At 50.4% G+C, this 15,610-nt stretch overlaps 1 protein-coding gene across 2 annotated transcripts in view; it reads left to right on the top strand.

The window, feature by feature from the left end:
- The window catches only part of VANGL1 (VANGL planar cell polarity protein 1), a 45,014-nt gene extending 39,103 nt beyond the window's left edge, over window positions 1-5,911 (top strand). For both annotated transcript variants that reach the window (XM_049824726.1, XM_049824724.1), the window contains exon 8: window positions 481-5,911. In XM_049824726.1, the coding sequence (XP_049680683.1) occupies window positions 481-741 (261 nt within the window). In that variant the 3' untranslated portion in view covers window positions 742-5,911. The remainder of the gene's footprint in view (window positions 1-480) is intronic.
- Window positions 5,912-15,610: the final 9,699 nt, after the last annotated feature.

Below are 15,610 nucleotides of genomic sequence, written 5' to 3'. Positions count from 1 at the left end.
ACTTTAAAACACAAGCACTGTCAAACGGCGTTCCCTGTTCTGCTTTCAGTTTTGCAGCCTTAGTCAGGCTGCAAACATGGAAACCCTCTGCTTTCCACCTTAGCTTGGCCTGGAGAAGGGAGGGCCAGCTAGTCCGTGTTCTTCTCTGGGGCTGCAGTTTTGGGATGTTTTATGGGGCTGGTAGGGGAGAAATGACCTCTACTGAACTGCTGCCGCATGGCAGTGCTGACAGCACAAGTCAGGGCTATAGCTTTGCAAGCTTGCTGGGATGGATTGAAGGAGGATCTCCTGGTGGTTGTGCTTCTGGGGTCTGAAAAACTGGGAGGGACTGGGGAGACGATGTCTCCTGAGGTACGGAAGCTGAAACAATTTGCAGCATGGCAAGCCCATGCTCGCAGAGCTGTATCTGGGGATGGGAAGAGAGCATCAACGCAGGGCGAGCTGTGGGGCCGGTGCTAACGCGTGTCCCTCTCTCGGCAGGCATTCCTGGAGCGTTACCTCAACCCAGGCCCAACCCTCCAGTACGACAGGGATCGCTGGTTCTCCAAGCAGTGGACTCTTGTCAGTGAGGAAGCGGTCACAAGCGGGTTACAAGACGGCATTGTGTTTGTCCTCAAGTGCTTGGACTTCAGCCTTGTTGTTAATGTGAAGAAAATCCCCTTCATCAAACTCTCAGAAGAGTTTATAGACCCTAAATCGCATAAATTTGTCCTCCGCTTACAGTCTGAGACTTCAGTCTAAGGGATTTTGAGGGTGGGTTGTTTGGGGATTTTTTTTTTTTTTCAATATTGTGCTTTTGGGTTTAATTTCCCCAATGCTGACTGAAACTGGCAGATGATGGACCAGTAATATTTGACCATCTGCACTTTATTTGGAAAGGGGAGGGGGGAGTTGAGATATCTTATCTAGAAAGAAATATCTTAAGAGGCGACAGGGTGACTTGGCTCGGTTAGCTCAGCCTTGGAGACGGAACAGATTTTTATTTTTTTTTTCCTCCCCCCTCCCCAGCATACTGTAAATCTCGCGCTCGCTCTTTCTCCGCACGATTGCAACGTTGGTATTTTTGTTGGAGCGCTGCCTTACGCTGTGTGCGCGCCTGCGCTTTTGCATCTCTGCTTTCACTACCTGTAGCTGTTTCTGAGAGTGCGTTGCTCACCTCTCCGCTATAGAAATCTGCTTCCACGGGGGTGTGGCAGGCCCTGTTCGCTCGGAGACGAGAGGGTATCAAAGGGTGGGTGTGAGAGGGCCGCTTCTGTGAGCCACCTAATCTGGAGACTGAAGTCTTTTATTCTTTTCCACCTCTCCATATGCCCTCTTCTGTTGGTGCTGGACCTGTATGAGCATAGTGGGATGGTTTTGCTCTCTGTGTCTCTGTGAAGTTGCTTGTCTTGAAATGGATCAGCCCATCTTGCAGCTGTTCAAACTTAATTTTTTTTTTTTTTTTAAAACCAGTGCTAGTTAGTGAAACTGTTCCGTGTGACACAGATCCCCTTTATCTCTCACCTGCTTCCCTCTGTCCTGCTTGCCTGCATCTTGGTCGGGCACTCCCACGGCTCCCCATTTCTGTCCTCTTCTGTCTGGCTTTCCAAATGGGTTTCTCCAGCCACAGTCCCCTCAGGGTCTGCCTTACCACCGCTGCCTTTTGCACCTGCAAGGGCTGTGTATTTGCACTGGGACAGGGTAGGTAAGTAGCTGGCTCCTCAGATAAATCACAGACCCTCCCTACGTCTGACAGCGTCTTTGAGGGGAAGGGGGGTAAAGGCAGGAATGTGCCTCTCCCTCTCTAGCCGGCTTCAAGTGTGTCTGGAGGAAAGATGGGCAAAAGCGCTTCCCTCCTTGAGGAGAGGAGCCGGGGAAGGGCCGACCTCTGCCATGTGCACTTGCTTCGGAGAACTGCTGTGCTCTGGAAACACTGCAGTGTGTCCTTCCCCACCGTACGCCTTCAGCTATAGCTAAGAAATACCAAACTATATCCGAATGTTGAAAACCTGCCTGCCTTTCTTGGCCTTTGTGTACTGCAGGAGCTTCTGCTTGGTGCTGGGATCTGCTCCTGAGAGATGCAGGTTTGTTTGTAAGGCTGCCTTTGTCCATCAGTGCAGCTTTCACATGCAGCTTCAGTGTCACCTGAGTTTTATGGGGTTTTGGCAGGTTTGCTTTTAACGATGAGCCTAAAGCAACGTCTGAAGTCTGATTGCTGGCACAGGGCATCGCGTGACTCTGGAGCCAGCTCCGAGGCTGGCAGTGACCTGCCTTCTGTCAGGTCCCTCCGAGACACCCCCAGCTCTGTGGCAGTGGATTTGCATGTGTGAATGCAAATGCTCGATTCGTTCTGCCTGGTCTTTTGCCATGCAAATAGCTCTGTCAGGCGGGATCCGACCTGCTCTCCATACCGATGTCTTAACACAGAGGGCCCCAATTCAGCGAGGTACGTAAGCCAGTGCCTTTCATTACCAGGGTGCGTTGTCTTCTGAGGGGGGCTGTGACAGCCCCTCCTGTCCCCTTGGCTTTCCCTGGGCTCCTCCAGCAGCTTGTGAGGTTGCCTCCACGCTCCCACCAGCACAAGGTGGGCCGGCTAAGATTGGGGCTCTTGTTAGTCCTGCGTGGCACGGCTGGTGTGGGCTGGCCAGTGCCCACCAGAAGCTGGTGGGAGGGAGCAGCCACCTTAAGCAGGCGTGCTGGGGACAGGGGTCCAGCTTCTTCCAGCTTCAGCAGCAATGGAGCTGCATGTCCAACAGCACCTGCAGATAGTCCTCTTGGGGTCAAGGGAGCACCTTGGTGAGCGAGGGTCCAAAGTGGTGATTCCCCATCCAAGTGACACTTGGCGTGTCCCGCACCTTTCTTACAAGTGCACGGTAGTCACCTGGATCCTGCCTTCTCCATGTAATGTGCCAGATGCGGTTGTGAAGAAACTAGATGGTGTGGTACATGACGGTATCAGGCCCACGTCCCTTAAGGGATGGGAAGTAGGTAGAGCTCTCCCTTCTCTAAACGTAGTGTTTGGGTTTTTTTCTAGGTCAGGCTTTCTGGTAGTCTGTATGGGGACTCCGTTATTGACTGTGGCCTTTGCAGTGTTTTATTTTGAAAAAAAAAAAAATAGATTGGTTTATTCCTTTTCTTTTCTTTTTTTTCTTTTTTTTTAAAAAAAAAAAAAGAGGCGGAGCATGTAATATCTCACACTTGGCTCTCCTAAAGGTGTGTGTATCTGGCTTTTATGATGCGCATAACCAGCAAGGTGGGAGAGACTGGGAGTAGCTTGGGAGACTGTGGAGCACTTATGCCTGTGTGGAGGCTACTGCCTACGGCTGAATTGGCTCATTTCTATGAAGCCAGAACAAGAACCACCTTGCCGGGGGCTTGGGTGTGCCGTATGCATGAGAGCACCTTGTCACAGGCACCTCTGTAAAACTTTCTTACTTTCCCAGGATTTCCTTTCCCTTTCCTTCTCCCTCCCCCATGAAGGGGTTGTCTGACAGTATCTGCTCAGGAAGCTCATGTCTTAATTGCGTTAAATCCTTGAACACATGGAGAACCAGACGGAAGCGGCGTGTGCTCGCTCTGGGTCTGCTTCCTCATCTGTGTGCTGTGGTTCAGCGCTGCCTTTTCTGCCTGCTGCCGAAAAGGACACTGTCAACGGGGGCCAACTCCTGCATTAAACGCTCTTCCCTGTGTCAGTGGCGTGAATGCTTTGCCTGATGAAATCTGAAGGAGAGGACTTGGTCTCTCAGTCTCTTTAGAGGTGCAGCCTGCTTAAGGGTGAGGACAGGCTAAAAGGGGAATCGGGACTCCTGAGTATTCCCTGTGTTTGTTTTTTTATGACGTTTTCTTTTTCAGGGTCTCTCTTGCTTCCTCTCTCTGTGCAAAATCAGGGGACCACTGTCATACCTACCTCACTGGGGTGTTGTGAGGCTAAACTCAACTTGTCGTCAAGTGCTTTGAGATCCACGGATAGATCTGTGGCATCTATAGGAATTCAGACTTTTTAGAAAAAATACTGAGTGGGGAGAGCAGACTGGTTTGTTTAACTCTGTTTATAGCCAGCTAATGAGTAAGAATCGAGTCACAGGGAACGAAGCTCTGATCCAAATCCTGCAGTCCTTAGTTCTGCAGAGCTTGCCAAGAGTTGAGCGTAAATAAGGCTTGTAGGGTTTGCCAGCCAAGTGCAGGCTGTTTTCCTCTGAATCCCTCTCCTATCCTGCACTCTCTCCTTGCACATATTCTCCTTCCTTCCTCCCAGCCGGGATCCTTGTACCTGGCTGGGAATTGGTTGCTTTTTTAGAATTCAAGTGGTTTATAAGACAACCCTGTTGGTAGTGAAGTGGACAATGCCCCCCTCAGAGGAGATCCTTGCACTGGACATCCTTCACTAAAGGCTGAACCGTTCGATAGGGTGCTGTGTTGCCTAGCCAGGAGTGGTGTTGCCCCACTCCTTTCTTCCATGTTGGCTTTTTTCCTGTGACTCTCAAGTATGCTGCTTGGATACTTTAAAGGCTTTGGTTTTTTGTTCTCAGATTTGTTACAGCCTAAATCCAAAGCCATGCTGAGATCTTCCAAAACCAGATGCAGCTAAGACTTTCAGCTGTTCCAAAGCAGATGAAAACGGCTGTGGGTTTCCACGAAGACTGGCTTTGTCTTTCATGGCTAAAGAGTGAAAGATTTGCATTTCTTGCAGCTTCTAGGAGCGTAGGGGCCAACATTAGACCCTTAATATCTTGCCAGTCCTGTCACTAGGCCTGGGCAAAGGTTGTCAGCCTATCTGTTAGCCTCTCATTGCTGCTTGGCTGCACCCATCCGTGTGTAGGTCCTGGGGGGCTGCCCCAGGTCTCAGACTCCTTTCCTACTCACGGGAGCAGAGCTGGCAGCGCTCGCAGAAGTGCAAGCATTCTAGCACTCTCCTCCATAGTGTGCAACTACCAGTTTGCACCCTGCGAAGGGGGGATGTTGCCACCCACACCCCCCATAGGCAGCAGGGTGGCTGGGGAGGGATGCACCGTGCACGAGAAGGTGGTGTGATGCAGTTTGCTCACAGAGCAAGGCCAGCTCCTGCTTCTGGGGGTTGTCTTGGGTGCCTTCAAGAGCAATTCCCCCTGAAGGGGGATATCGGAGAGAAAGGCAGATCTGATTTCAGCCTCTGTCAGCTATTCGTCTGACTTCTGCCTCTAAAAGTTTCCCTGCCAGCAACTTCAGTCACTCCAGCTCCATCCCGTCCTCCCTGGTGGTTTTTTTTTTTTCCCCTGAAGTTCCCTAGTGAGGCAGAACAAGTATCTGCTGGGATGGGAGGTGCTGGGGCTGGAGTTTGGAGCTCACGGGCAGCTCACGATAAGGCGCAAGTTTGGGGGAGATCTGAACAAATCCCAGCCCTCGCGGAGCCTCTTAACCTTTTCCTTTGGGATGGGGATCTCCATGCAAAGCCTCGGGAATCTGCTGTTGCCAAGTATGCCAAAAGCTGCAGGGAAGCAGTTTCTGAAGCTGGCCCTGCATAAGTAGCTTTTAAAAGTCTTGTTTGAGATGTGGTCATTTCCAGCACTTGCTGCTGAAGAAACTGAAAAGATCCATACTGTGCTAAACGTGGAAACCTATTCAAGCCAGTTTCATCTTGCTTAGCAAAACTTGTAAATCTGCCCTTTTCAAAGGTAAGACAAAAGTCTTGCAGTCTTTTGCAAAAATCCTGTAGTCTGGTCCCAGACTCCGCTGTTCAGTTGCGCTCGGTTCTGCCCTGCTCTATGAGCGCTGTTCAGGAGATGTCAGTTTTCTCATTCAGCTTGTGCGTGTCTCTGTGCTTTTTCCCTTATAGGTGTGTGCATTATACATGTCTAAAGCCTCAAGCCAGGCTTGGTGGTTCAGTGTTTAAACTGTGTTAAGAAGAAAGTGCTCTTGGGATTGAGCTCTTTGGGTGTTTTGTTTGTTGTTTGTTTTTTTTTAAAAAAGTAACCCCCCTCCCCTCCAAACCCCAAATTTCTGTTCACCTAAGAGATGGCTTTGGGCCATGAAGTCTCCTACAGGAATACACATCCTCCTGCATTCAGGCTGCTGCCTTTGATAGACGACGACCAAAAGTTGCCGTTTCCGACAGCCGCTCCGTGACCGGTGCGGATCGCTTTGGAATACTCCTGAGCTGGGTCCCCGCCACACCAGTGGTACAGCTGGTGTTATCCGCCCCTCTGCATCCCTTCAAGAGACTGCATTTTTATTTTTTTTTATCCCCATAACATACCGAAGCCGTGCGGGCAGCCAGCCCTGCCCTATGTGTGCTCTGCCCAGCGAGGGAATCCTTCCCTCCGGCTGCTTCCCGGGCACCTCTCACCAGCGCTAACGATGCTTGGGGGTATCTCCTGCGTGCACGGGGGGATTGCTGTGGCTCGCTACCTGCACAGATGTAACTGTGAAGGAATCTTACACTCTTCTGTGCCTGTTTCTTTGATTCAGCATTATTGTGTCTTGGGGAAGGGGGTGGGAGCAAATGCCCTTCCCTCGCCCTCTTTTGATCACTGTGTAATACTCTTTTTCTACACAAACTGTGTATAGTAAGATGGGTTTTGCCAAGGTTTTCTAATTAATAGACACTAACCAGCATTTCTCTCTCTCTTTTTTTTTTTTTTGTTTTGTTTGTTTTCTCTTTGCACATGTGACTTTAGCTGCAATGGTACATGGTCTTTCTGTTCTTTTTCTAATCGTGAACTTAAGTAAGCAAATTCCTGGTGTCTGTGACATTAATGCACTGTGGGTCTAGTCTAGTAAATTGTTCTGTTCCAAGCTGGGTTCTCTTAAGTTATAGCTGGATGGGGTTTTGTTGTTTTTAAACTGAAACATAAAACCGTTTTACACTTTGCATATTTTGTACAGTAAAATTCTGGAAATAAACTGAAACCAGATTTGATTGTCCCACTCCTTCCTCTTATCCTTTCAGACAAAAAAAAAAAAGAAAAGCTTTTCTGGCCTTCAAGCATTCCTTAGCTGTGGCTGGGAGGGGCCCTGCAAACATGTGGTTTAACCTTTTTGAGGCTGTCTTTTTGTCGTTCTAGACCTTTCTGATCTGCCCTGCCACAGTGAAATGCAAACTCATTTATCACTCCTGAAGAAAGACTGGTAGGTGACTGCTTTGAACACCTGAAATCTCAAATGATGGGGGAGCAAATGCAGCTGGGGGGGGGGGGGGAGGGCATAACTGGAGCGGGAACAGGTTTTTCTGCCTCCTGTCTTCTCATAGTTTGCACACAAATTATGAAGCGCAGGATTCATTGCCGAATTCCTTATTTGGACCTGGTGAGGAGGAGGAGTGGCGAGAGGCAGAAAAGCCAGTGCTCCTTGTTTGTGTGGATGTGAGCTTGTGCTCTGCTCAAACAATGCGCGGGGATCTCGCCTCAACAGCACCCCTGGGTGCGGCTTTCCCCACATCCAGTTTCCATCACCGGCATACCGAGAGCTCGGAAAGACCGAGGAAACGTGGGAGCAGCCTTCTTCCCTAGACAGTCTTTGGTACCTGCTTTTCAGGAAAGCCCCCTTTAATGGGGAGTACCTGGCCTGGCAGCTTTGCCCTGCCCAGCAGAACTCCTCGGTGGCTTCGACTGCTGGAAAAATCCACAGGATGCTGCTGTGCAGTGAAAAATAGAGTGCAGCGGTTGTGGAGATAAGCAGCAGCATGCGTATAAACGCTGGTGGAGAGAAACAGCCAAATGGTGAATTCTCTGCTTGGGAGGAGATGGATTTATTTAGGCTGGAGAGAACCGAACGGAGGCCCAGGAGGAAGCAGGAAGGGTGGGATGGCGGTGTGCTCGGTCCTGCCTCCTGCCCTCCCTTGATCTCTCGGCTTTTGATCTGTCCCCCTCATCCTGCCGGTGCTTTGGCCGTGCCCAGCTCTGGGCTGTTGGCAGCGCGGCTCCTGGAGACGGGCAGGGAAAGGAAACAACGCTGCTACTGCCCTGCAGAGCCTGTGATGGGTGCACGGCCGTTGCTGGTCCCATCCTGCCCCTCGGAGGAAGACCTGACTTTGCCGGACCGGAGCTGTGTAGGGAAAGGCTCCGTGGGAGCCGGCCGCAGGTGTGTCGCGGGAAGGTGGAAGAAGCAGGAATTTGGCACAAACAAGATAATGGGCTTGTCGGCCTCGTCCTGGGCTCGTAGCCTTGAGAGTTGTGTCTTTACATACAAGTTCAGCACGCTCTGTTTTCATTTGTGGCTTAGTGCTGATACCGAATCAACACCTGATTGCTGCCGTTCGTGGCACTTTCTCTCCTGCCGTGGGTTGTGGAGGCTGATGGAAGGAACAGGCTTTGCTAGAGGGACTAGTTCCCTTGGCCTTCGCCCAGAGCTTAGCGATCTGAATCATAAGGGGCTGTGGTGCGTAGCTCAGCAGAAATTAGAGCTGAGGGTGCTGTTCTGGTTCGGTCAAGTCCTTCACTGGAGTTGCGAGGGTCTCTGAGGTGTGGTGAAGCCTTAGGTGCAACGTTGGGTTAAGTATTACCAACCCAAACCTCTGACAAAAGGGGGATGGAGGTTTTCACTGGTAAACAATGCTTGGAGGGAGCCGGTGTGCTGAACTAGAAGTAAGCACCTTCTGCCCGAAGGACACACCAGACAAGGGTCACTTGAGAAGGAGATGTCCCTCCTGCAGTGTCCTTCTCGACTGTAAGGGCATAAGGCTGTGGTAACCCTGAGACAGCACAGCAGCGACCACTGGGGTAGAGTATTTGGTGGCTGAAGTGTGGCTTAATAACCGAGAAGATCGATGGACCCCAGTAGGTGATGGGACCAGGCCACACAGTTACGGACGGTCAGGGAACATCAGCTTTGGGGAATTCAGCGGGGAGGTACGGGGTAAAGGGGCTGCATGCAGTCCGGGTGTAACAAATGGGTTAAGAAAGGGGTTTGTCACCTTAGGCAACTGGCTCCAGAGCCTTGTGTAAAGCAGTAGGAATGCTCCACTGTACAATATTGTTAGCCAAATTAATAGTTCAATGAAACATCTGGCTGTGGAGTTGGGCAGGGCTTCAAACCCCAAAACAGCTTCTGCTGGGGCTGTGTACTGGTTCTGCCATCTCAGCCCCAGAGCTGTACTCCTGGCAGGTACAGGGAAGGACTGAACTTGAGGGCTTCCAGGGGACCCTGGGGCTCGGGGCCGGTGGGGTGGGTGAGAGGGGAAGGGCATCTCTCAGCAGGACACGGTGTCTCCTAACAGCATGCGGGAAGGGAAGGTGTGTTGGGAGTTGGCCAAACAGAGGGCTTTGATTTGTCTTTCAGCACCGCTCCCAAGTTTATGTTGGACTGGGAAGGTGGTGGGTTTAGGTTACAGACCTTTCCGGCGCTGACAGATAATCCGCTGGGGCAGGGGTGTCCGTTCCCTTTTCATGTGCGCATCCATGCGCTGCTGGGTCGGGAGGTGCCGAGAGAAGAGAGAGCGCCGAGCGTAACAGGTCTGCAGATGGAGGTAGGGACGGTGTAGCGGGGTGGTTGCATATGCATAAATCACTATCTCTGAACCAGGTTACCCGAGTTGCTTTGAAATGCTGTAACAAGTTTTACAGCCCTGCTGTGAGCATGTGTGCTGGTTTATGCTGACGTGTTGCTAGAAAAATGGAGAGTACCTGAAGCGGGAAGAAAGCTGTTTTCCTCTTTCTCCCCATCTCCCTGCCCCTCTCCGTAATGAACTTGGAAAAGGTTGTGCACTGTGTTTTGGTTTTGGCGGTTTTTTTCCCTGGCCACCGCTTATATAGTGGTCTGTGATCAGGTTGAGGCCCACTGCAAGACTGCCAGCCTGCTCCAAAACCCTGAGCCGATCTTCCCTTCCTCCAAAATCCGGGGAGCTGAATGGAGTGAAGATGGGCACTTCTGTACATGACCTAAGGCTTGCTCTGGTTCCAGCTCAGCTAATGCCAAGAACCTGAGGACACGAAGAGTCCTCACGCAGCGGTACCGCTGTTTGCCAGCCTCCCAAAATCCGTGGGTCCTGCCCGCGGTTGTTTGCTGGTGGGGCCACGGCCAAGACGAAGGGAACAATCAGGTTTTGGGCTCTGCGTGGGCAGCACTAAATACAATTTAGAAGAGGCAGAAGGGACATATCTTTTACCTTGTGGATGTGCACTTGGGATAGCTCACTGCGTCCACCTTGCTTATGTATCAAAATACGGAGGAAGCAGCAAAACCTCAAGAGAGACAGTAAGACAAGGAGGAGGCAATGTGAAGTCAGTGGAAGAGACCTTGGAGAATAGGGTGTGGTTTTTCCCTCCAGCTTCCTTAGAAACATGAAGGTACAAAGATTTTAAAAACAGACACCACAAATTGCTCTAGGCAGGAAGCTACTCTGTAAATTGAAACATTTTAAGTCTCTTCCAAAGGCAAAAATCAGGCTTCCAAATGCTTAGACATCTACAGTCTTGGTTGTCTTCTTCCCTTCCCTTCCCTTCCCTTCCCTTCCCTTCCCTTCCCTTTCCTTCCCTTTCCTTCCCTTTCCTTCCCTTTCCTTCCCTTTCCTTCCCTTTCCTTCCCTTTCCTTCCCTTTCCTTCCCTTTCCTTCCCTTTCCTTCCCTTTCCTTCCCTTTCCTTCCCTTTCCTTCCCTTCCCTTTCCTTCCCTTCCCTTCCCTTCCCTTTCCTTCCCTTCCCTTTCCTTCCCTTTCCTTCCCTTCCCTTTCCTTCCCTTCCCTTTCCTTCCCTTTCCTTTCCTTCCCTTTCCTTTCCTTCCCTTCCCTTTCCTTCCCTTTCCTTCCCTTTCCTTCCCTTTCCTTCCCTTTCCTTCCCTTTCCTTCCCTTTCCTTCCCTTTCCTTCCCTTTCCTTCCCTTTCCTTCCCTTTCCTTCCCTTTCCTTTCTTTTCCTTCCTTACTACTTGAAAAGGTAGCATGAGTGAAAAGCGGATGCATGGAGAGAAGGGAGTTCTTAATAAAACACATTTGATTCAGCCTCTCTGGAAATTTTAAGAGACACTCAGAACTTTTTAGCTTTTTGGACCTCTCTTCAGCACGAGTCAGATGCTGTGGGCATGCTTTAAAAGAGGGAATGAGAAGGAGCTGATTATATCTGGGCCACAGATGTGAAACAGATCTGCAAACCTTTTAGCTTCTATTTTGTAAAAGCTCATTCTTGAGTACTCATAATACCAGATCCTACAGTTGATTATAATTTTGCTTTGTAAGTGGTTGGGAGAAACTGGTTTAGTAATTCAGTAACTAGTCTGTGGGAAGCTGTGCAAATTCCTTCAGCGATTTCATTTTGCGGGGACTAAAATGTTCTTCAAACATTTAGTTACTTTTGTCATTCAACAGCCTCTTTCTTTGTCACTAACAGGAGCAGGGCTTTGACATGCTGGATTGAATTTTAAAGCAAAAAATCTAACACCAGACGAATTTCAGGGATGCTCTCTGGTCAAACATCATTTTATTTTTACCTGTGTTACTGAGGGAGGGACCTGATTCAAGCTGGGTTTCCTCCAGATCCAAAAGCGGAGGATGAGGTCGCCCATGGCTATTTAAGTCATTTGCCACCCACGACCGAAGGAAGGCTCAGTCAGGACAACTACTGGTCTTCTCGAGTGGGTCGTTGTCTTTCTGGCTGCTGTTGAAGTATAGGATAACCCCTCCAGCAAACTCGTTTAACCCTCGAGGCTTCTGCTCAGGTGGTATAGCAGCACGATTACTGGTGGTACTGGGGGTTACCGATCTCTTCCTGCAGTGCCAGCAGTTGAGGCTTGGTCGCAGGGTGGTGGTTCCTCATCTGGATTTGGGGACAATGGGAAAAGATGCCCACCCCCCCAAAACAAAAATAATCCTGGTATTTCCTCAGTGCCCAGGCTGGTGAAACAGCTTCGGCTTGAGCATGTCCCACCTGTCCTTCCCAAAAGAAAAGCCAGTCTCAGCCTTGTCCGGTCGGCTTTCTCCTCAGGAAGGAGATGTTGTCCGTCCCCGTGTTCGTAGCCACATGGCATGGGGGTCCACCATGGCCGGTTCCTGGCGGTGGCATGAAGGAGGCTGCTGTCTCCCTGGGCTGAGCTCAAGCAGTAGGGGCAGGGGAGGACCTTGTCCTTAAGCGCCCCTCCATACCTTATGCTAAGGGAGTGGGTTGAGGAGAAGAGGAGGACAGACTAGATAGAAATGGAGAGAGAAAAAAAAATTAGGGGAGCTAGTGAAGACCAGAAGAGTAGTAAGTCAAGAGGGATGGAAAGAAGGTGAAAAAGCTGTTTTCTTCTTGTTTTCCGTAGCATTAGCGACAATACCAGAAGCCCTTTGAGTGCTTTGCTGATCTCCATCATCACAGGGACTCAGCAAGAGAAGGCGCGAGGGGCGAGCAGAAGCGGGGAGCGAGGCACCAGAAGGGTCTTTGCTTCCGTCCCAAAAGCTGCTTGTAATCCGACTCTCGAGACGGGTCTTCAAGCTTCAAGAAAGCTCTGTAGCCTTTTTTTTTCCTTTTTTTTTTTTTTTTTTTTTCTTTTTTTCCTCCCCCTTTAAATAGTTTAGCACCTTTTAAACCTGGCTGGGAGTGTTCTGGGAGCTGGGCCAAGAGGGCTGGCTCTGCCCTGGCCCCTGCCCCATGGTCTGCATCATCGTTAGACATCTTCTTCTTCTGCCAAAGAGGTGTGAGAGTTGTCCCACGGCTGACCCCGAGGGCTACTGACCACTGAAGGGCTGCTTTGCCCAGATGTCGGTGGTACGAGGGAGCAGGGAAAAGGCAGGGGATGCTGCACCGCAGTGGGTTGACACACAGATCCTTGGGTCTCAGGTAGGACACAGTCCTGCTGATGCAGCCTCATTACCGAGGTTAATTATCCTTCCTGCTGTGCTTCGCTGTCTCTCCGTTTTCTACGGGATGGTGTTGCGCTGCGTGGCGCGGATGTACCTGGGGTGTAAAAGTAGCCAGGAGGCAGTTTGTTTTGCCCTGGAGGGCCTTGGTGCTTGTCGCCTGTTCACCCATTCCACCTCTTCAGCCCCCCGAGTCCAGGCAACTGGCTGCGTGGGGGGCTTCCCCAAAGCCAAAGCTTTGCTGGGGCAGAGAGGAATCCAGATGTAATCCTGGCCTATTTTCACAGCACTGCAAGTCAGTGGCAGCTGGGAAGTGATATGTTCCTGTCTAATTAATTATTTCCCTGGGGATAAAAGGCAATGTTTTTTTGTTTGGTCTCAGTAATGAATCAATCATTTCCGAGGTACGATGTGCAGACGGACAAGGAGAAGCAGCCGGTGTCCTCAGCTGTGCGTGCGTGTTGGCATCTGGCTGCTCAGCTTCGTTCTGGGATGGGAAGCAGCCGAGATCTCTGGTTTCACTACGGGGCCATTCCCCTCTCAAGGGCAGCACAGGAGATTCTCACCACTCCTCGTAAACATCATGAAAACTGCTGACCCTGAAAATATGGAGTAATCTGCGATTTCCGGAATGCCTCCCTTGTCCTCTCCTTCTGGAGCTGTTTCCCAAATGGTTGACGTTAGCTCAGAGGCGTTTCGAGTTCCCAGAGCCTCTCCATCAGTGTCCTTGGGTCCGCTGCAAAGACAGAAGCTTTCTCCGTCGTGCTTCTGTACGATAGCTGCAATATGTGGCTCTTGATGGGTTTCCCTCTCCCTTGATCATTGCCCGTGAGCGGTACTGGGTGGCCTGTAGTACACAGAGCACACCAACCAGTCTGGGGACTGGGAGGAGGTGGGGTACTACTGCGTGTTCTTGCCACGTATCACTTGCGAGGGGGGGTCCTCGTTGTCGTTAGGGACTGGCAAGACTAGGTTTGGGGTACTTTGAAGTGACTGATCGGCTTGAAGCTCTCGCAGTTGGATAAGGGCAAAATACAATTCCTTATCTCTATGTGTATTAAGACCCATTTAATATGAATGTAATTAATGCTTCGGAGAAAAAGAACTGTTTGCTAAGAGCGGGACAGTCTTAACAGACTTGCCTGCAGAAACACTCAGTGCTGCCCACATGCACTTTTTTTTTTTTTTTTTTTTAAATAAAGTATGGGTTTTTTGCTGGCTTCTCATGCAAACGTACTGACCTTTTGCTTTTCAGTGTGTAGTGGGCAGGATTAGGCTGACTTTGCTCCTCAGGGCCACCAGTGCCTTTCAAATGCCGGTTGTGCCTATTTCTGACAGAGGAGCCCAGGAGTTCACCTGCCTGGGGTCCTGCATGTGATACCTCCCCATACCACCGTCTTACCTGTCCCTGCGAGGAATACACTCAAGTTCAAGCTGCCATCTCCTTCACAAGGGGGATTACCTCCTTCGGTGGTTTGGTCACTATGAACTCAGGACAGACGAGGTGTTACAGGTGAACGGGAAAGGCTTTGCTTCATTACTGCAATCCTTCCTCTGTTGCAGCGTTTTCTTAACTTTTTCTGTGTTTATCCCAAAAGCTGAAGATAAAAAGTTCCAGTTTGTGGGCAAAGAGAACGATGAAAACTGCAATGAGGGGATGAGGGAAGAGAGAAGCGGTGGCCCCCCTCGAGGACCGTGCTGGCACCGTGAAGGGGTGGCAGCCGTAGGATTAGCCCGTTCTCTCACAACTCCAAGGAAACTTTCCATAAACTGCTGACACCAGCCCACCACCCTCAGTACGAGCCCAGCCAAAGCGGCCTCCATATAAGCCTAAGCACCACTACACTAATTACTTTTTTCCGCCCAGAGCTCTGTTGCTTGATGCATTGAAATGTGTACGTGCCTGTGAAATGCCTGTAGTGGTGTTTGCAGGGTCTGCCCGTGTAAGCTGTGCCCCTCGGAGCGTCTAGAGAGGGGCACGTCAGAATAGACGGGCATCCACAGCGGCAGGGGAGGTACGTGGAAAGTACCCAGGCAGTCGGGATGGCCAGAGACTGCCGGTTAGGAAAGGCAGTAGAGTAACTCTTCATTTATTCTTCATGTTTATAGAAATCCATGGCACTTTGCAGTGACCCATCTGGAGCTGCAGGGCCTGTGCAGGGTGAAACTGTGTGTGTTTTACTCCTGGGAGTAGCCCCAAGGTAAAGATAAACAAGTACTTTTCTCAGGTAAGTATTTGTTCCTTAATCACAGACTAGGAGACTACTAAATGGCTAGTTTTGCCCATTCTTGCTCCTTACGGATGTGCATCAATGAGACCTTGAGTCCCGCTTGCTCCTTCTCTCTCTGAGCCAGGGTCTTCAGCAAACCACTTGAAGAAACAGCTGAAAGAGCAGAAGGAGGGTGCTGAGCACCCCTCTGGCCAGGAGAGAGGAGGTGCAAGTGAAAGAGAGGAGGCGACCTCCAGGCTGAGAGCAGCACTCTGCATTTCCAGGCTTTTGGAAGTCTCCACCGGGTCCTCTGGGATGAGGCCGAGTTGTTCGTAATCCCGGCACGACCAGGTGGATGGTTTCCCCAAACACACTTAGTTCAAGTCTTCCAGGCAGTGTTTGTGCATTGTAAAGAAGCAAGAAAGGGCAAATAGTTGATCTGGGGGCTTTGCTGTCCTGTCTATTTTTCTAATAGGCTGTGTCTTAAAAGCACGGGTTGAGTGATGTTCAATGAGGAGCTGACGTGGCCTCCAGTCGTATACCGTGTAAGCACAGTATTCATGCATATACATAGAGATACATAGATATCCAGCTGCGTGTTGTTCATGCTGGCACTTTCCACCAAGGGGATATGGCACACGTAGGAATATATCAGTACTTCAGCTTTTTTATACCAGGAGTT

This window comes from Accipiter gentilis, chromosome 21 (genome assembly GCF_929443795.1).
Source record: "Accipiter gentilis chromosome 21, bAccGen1.1, whole genome shotgun sequence".
NCBI classification, from domain to species: domain Eukaryota; kingdom Metazoa; phylum Chordata; class Aves; order Accipitriformes; family Accipitridae; genus Astur; species Astur gentilis.
This window is presented reverse-complemented; position numbering and strand designations above follow the sequence as displayed.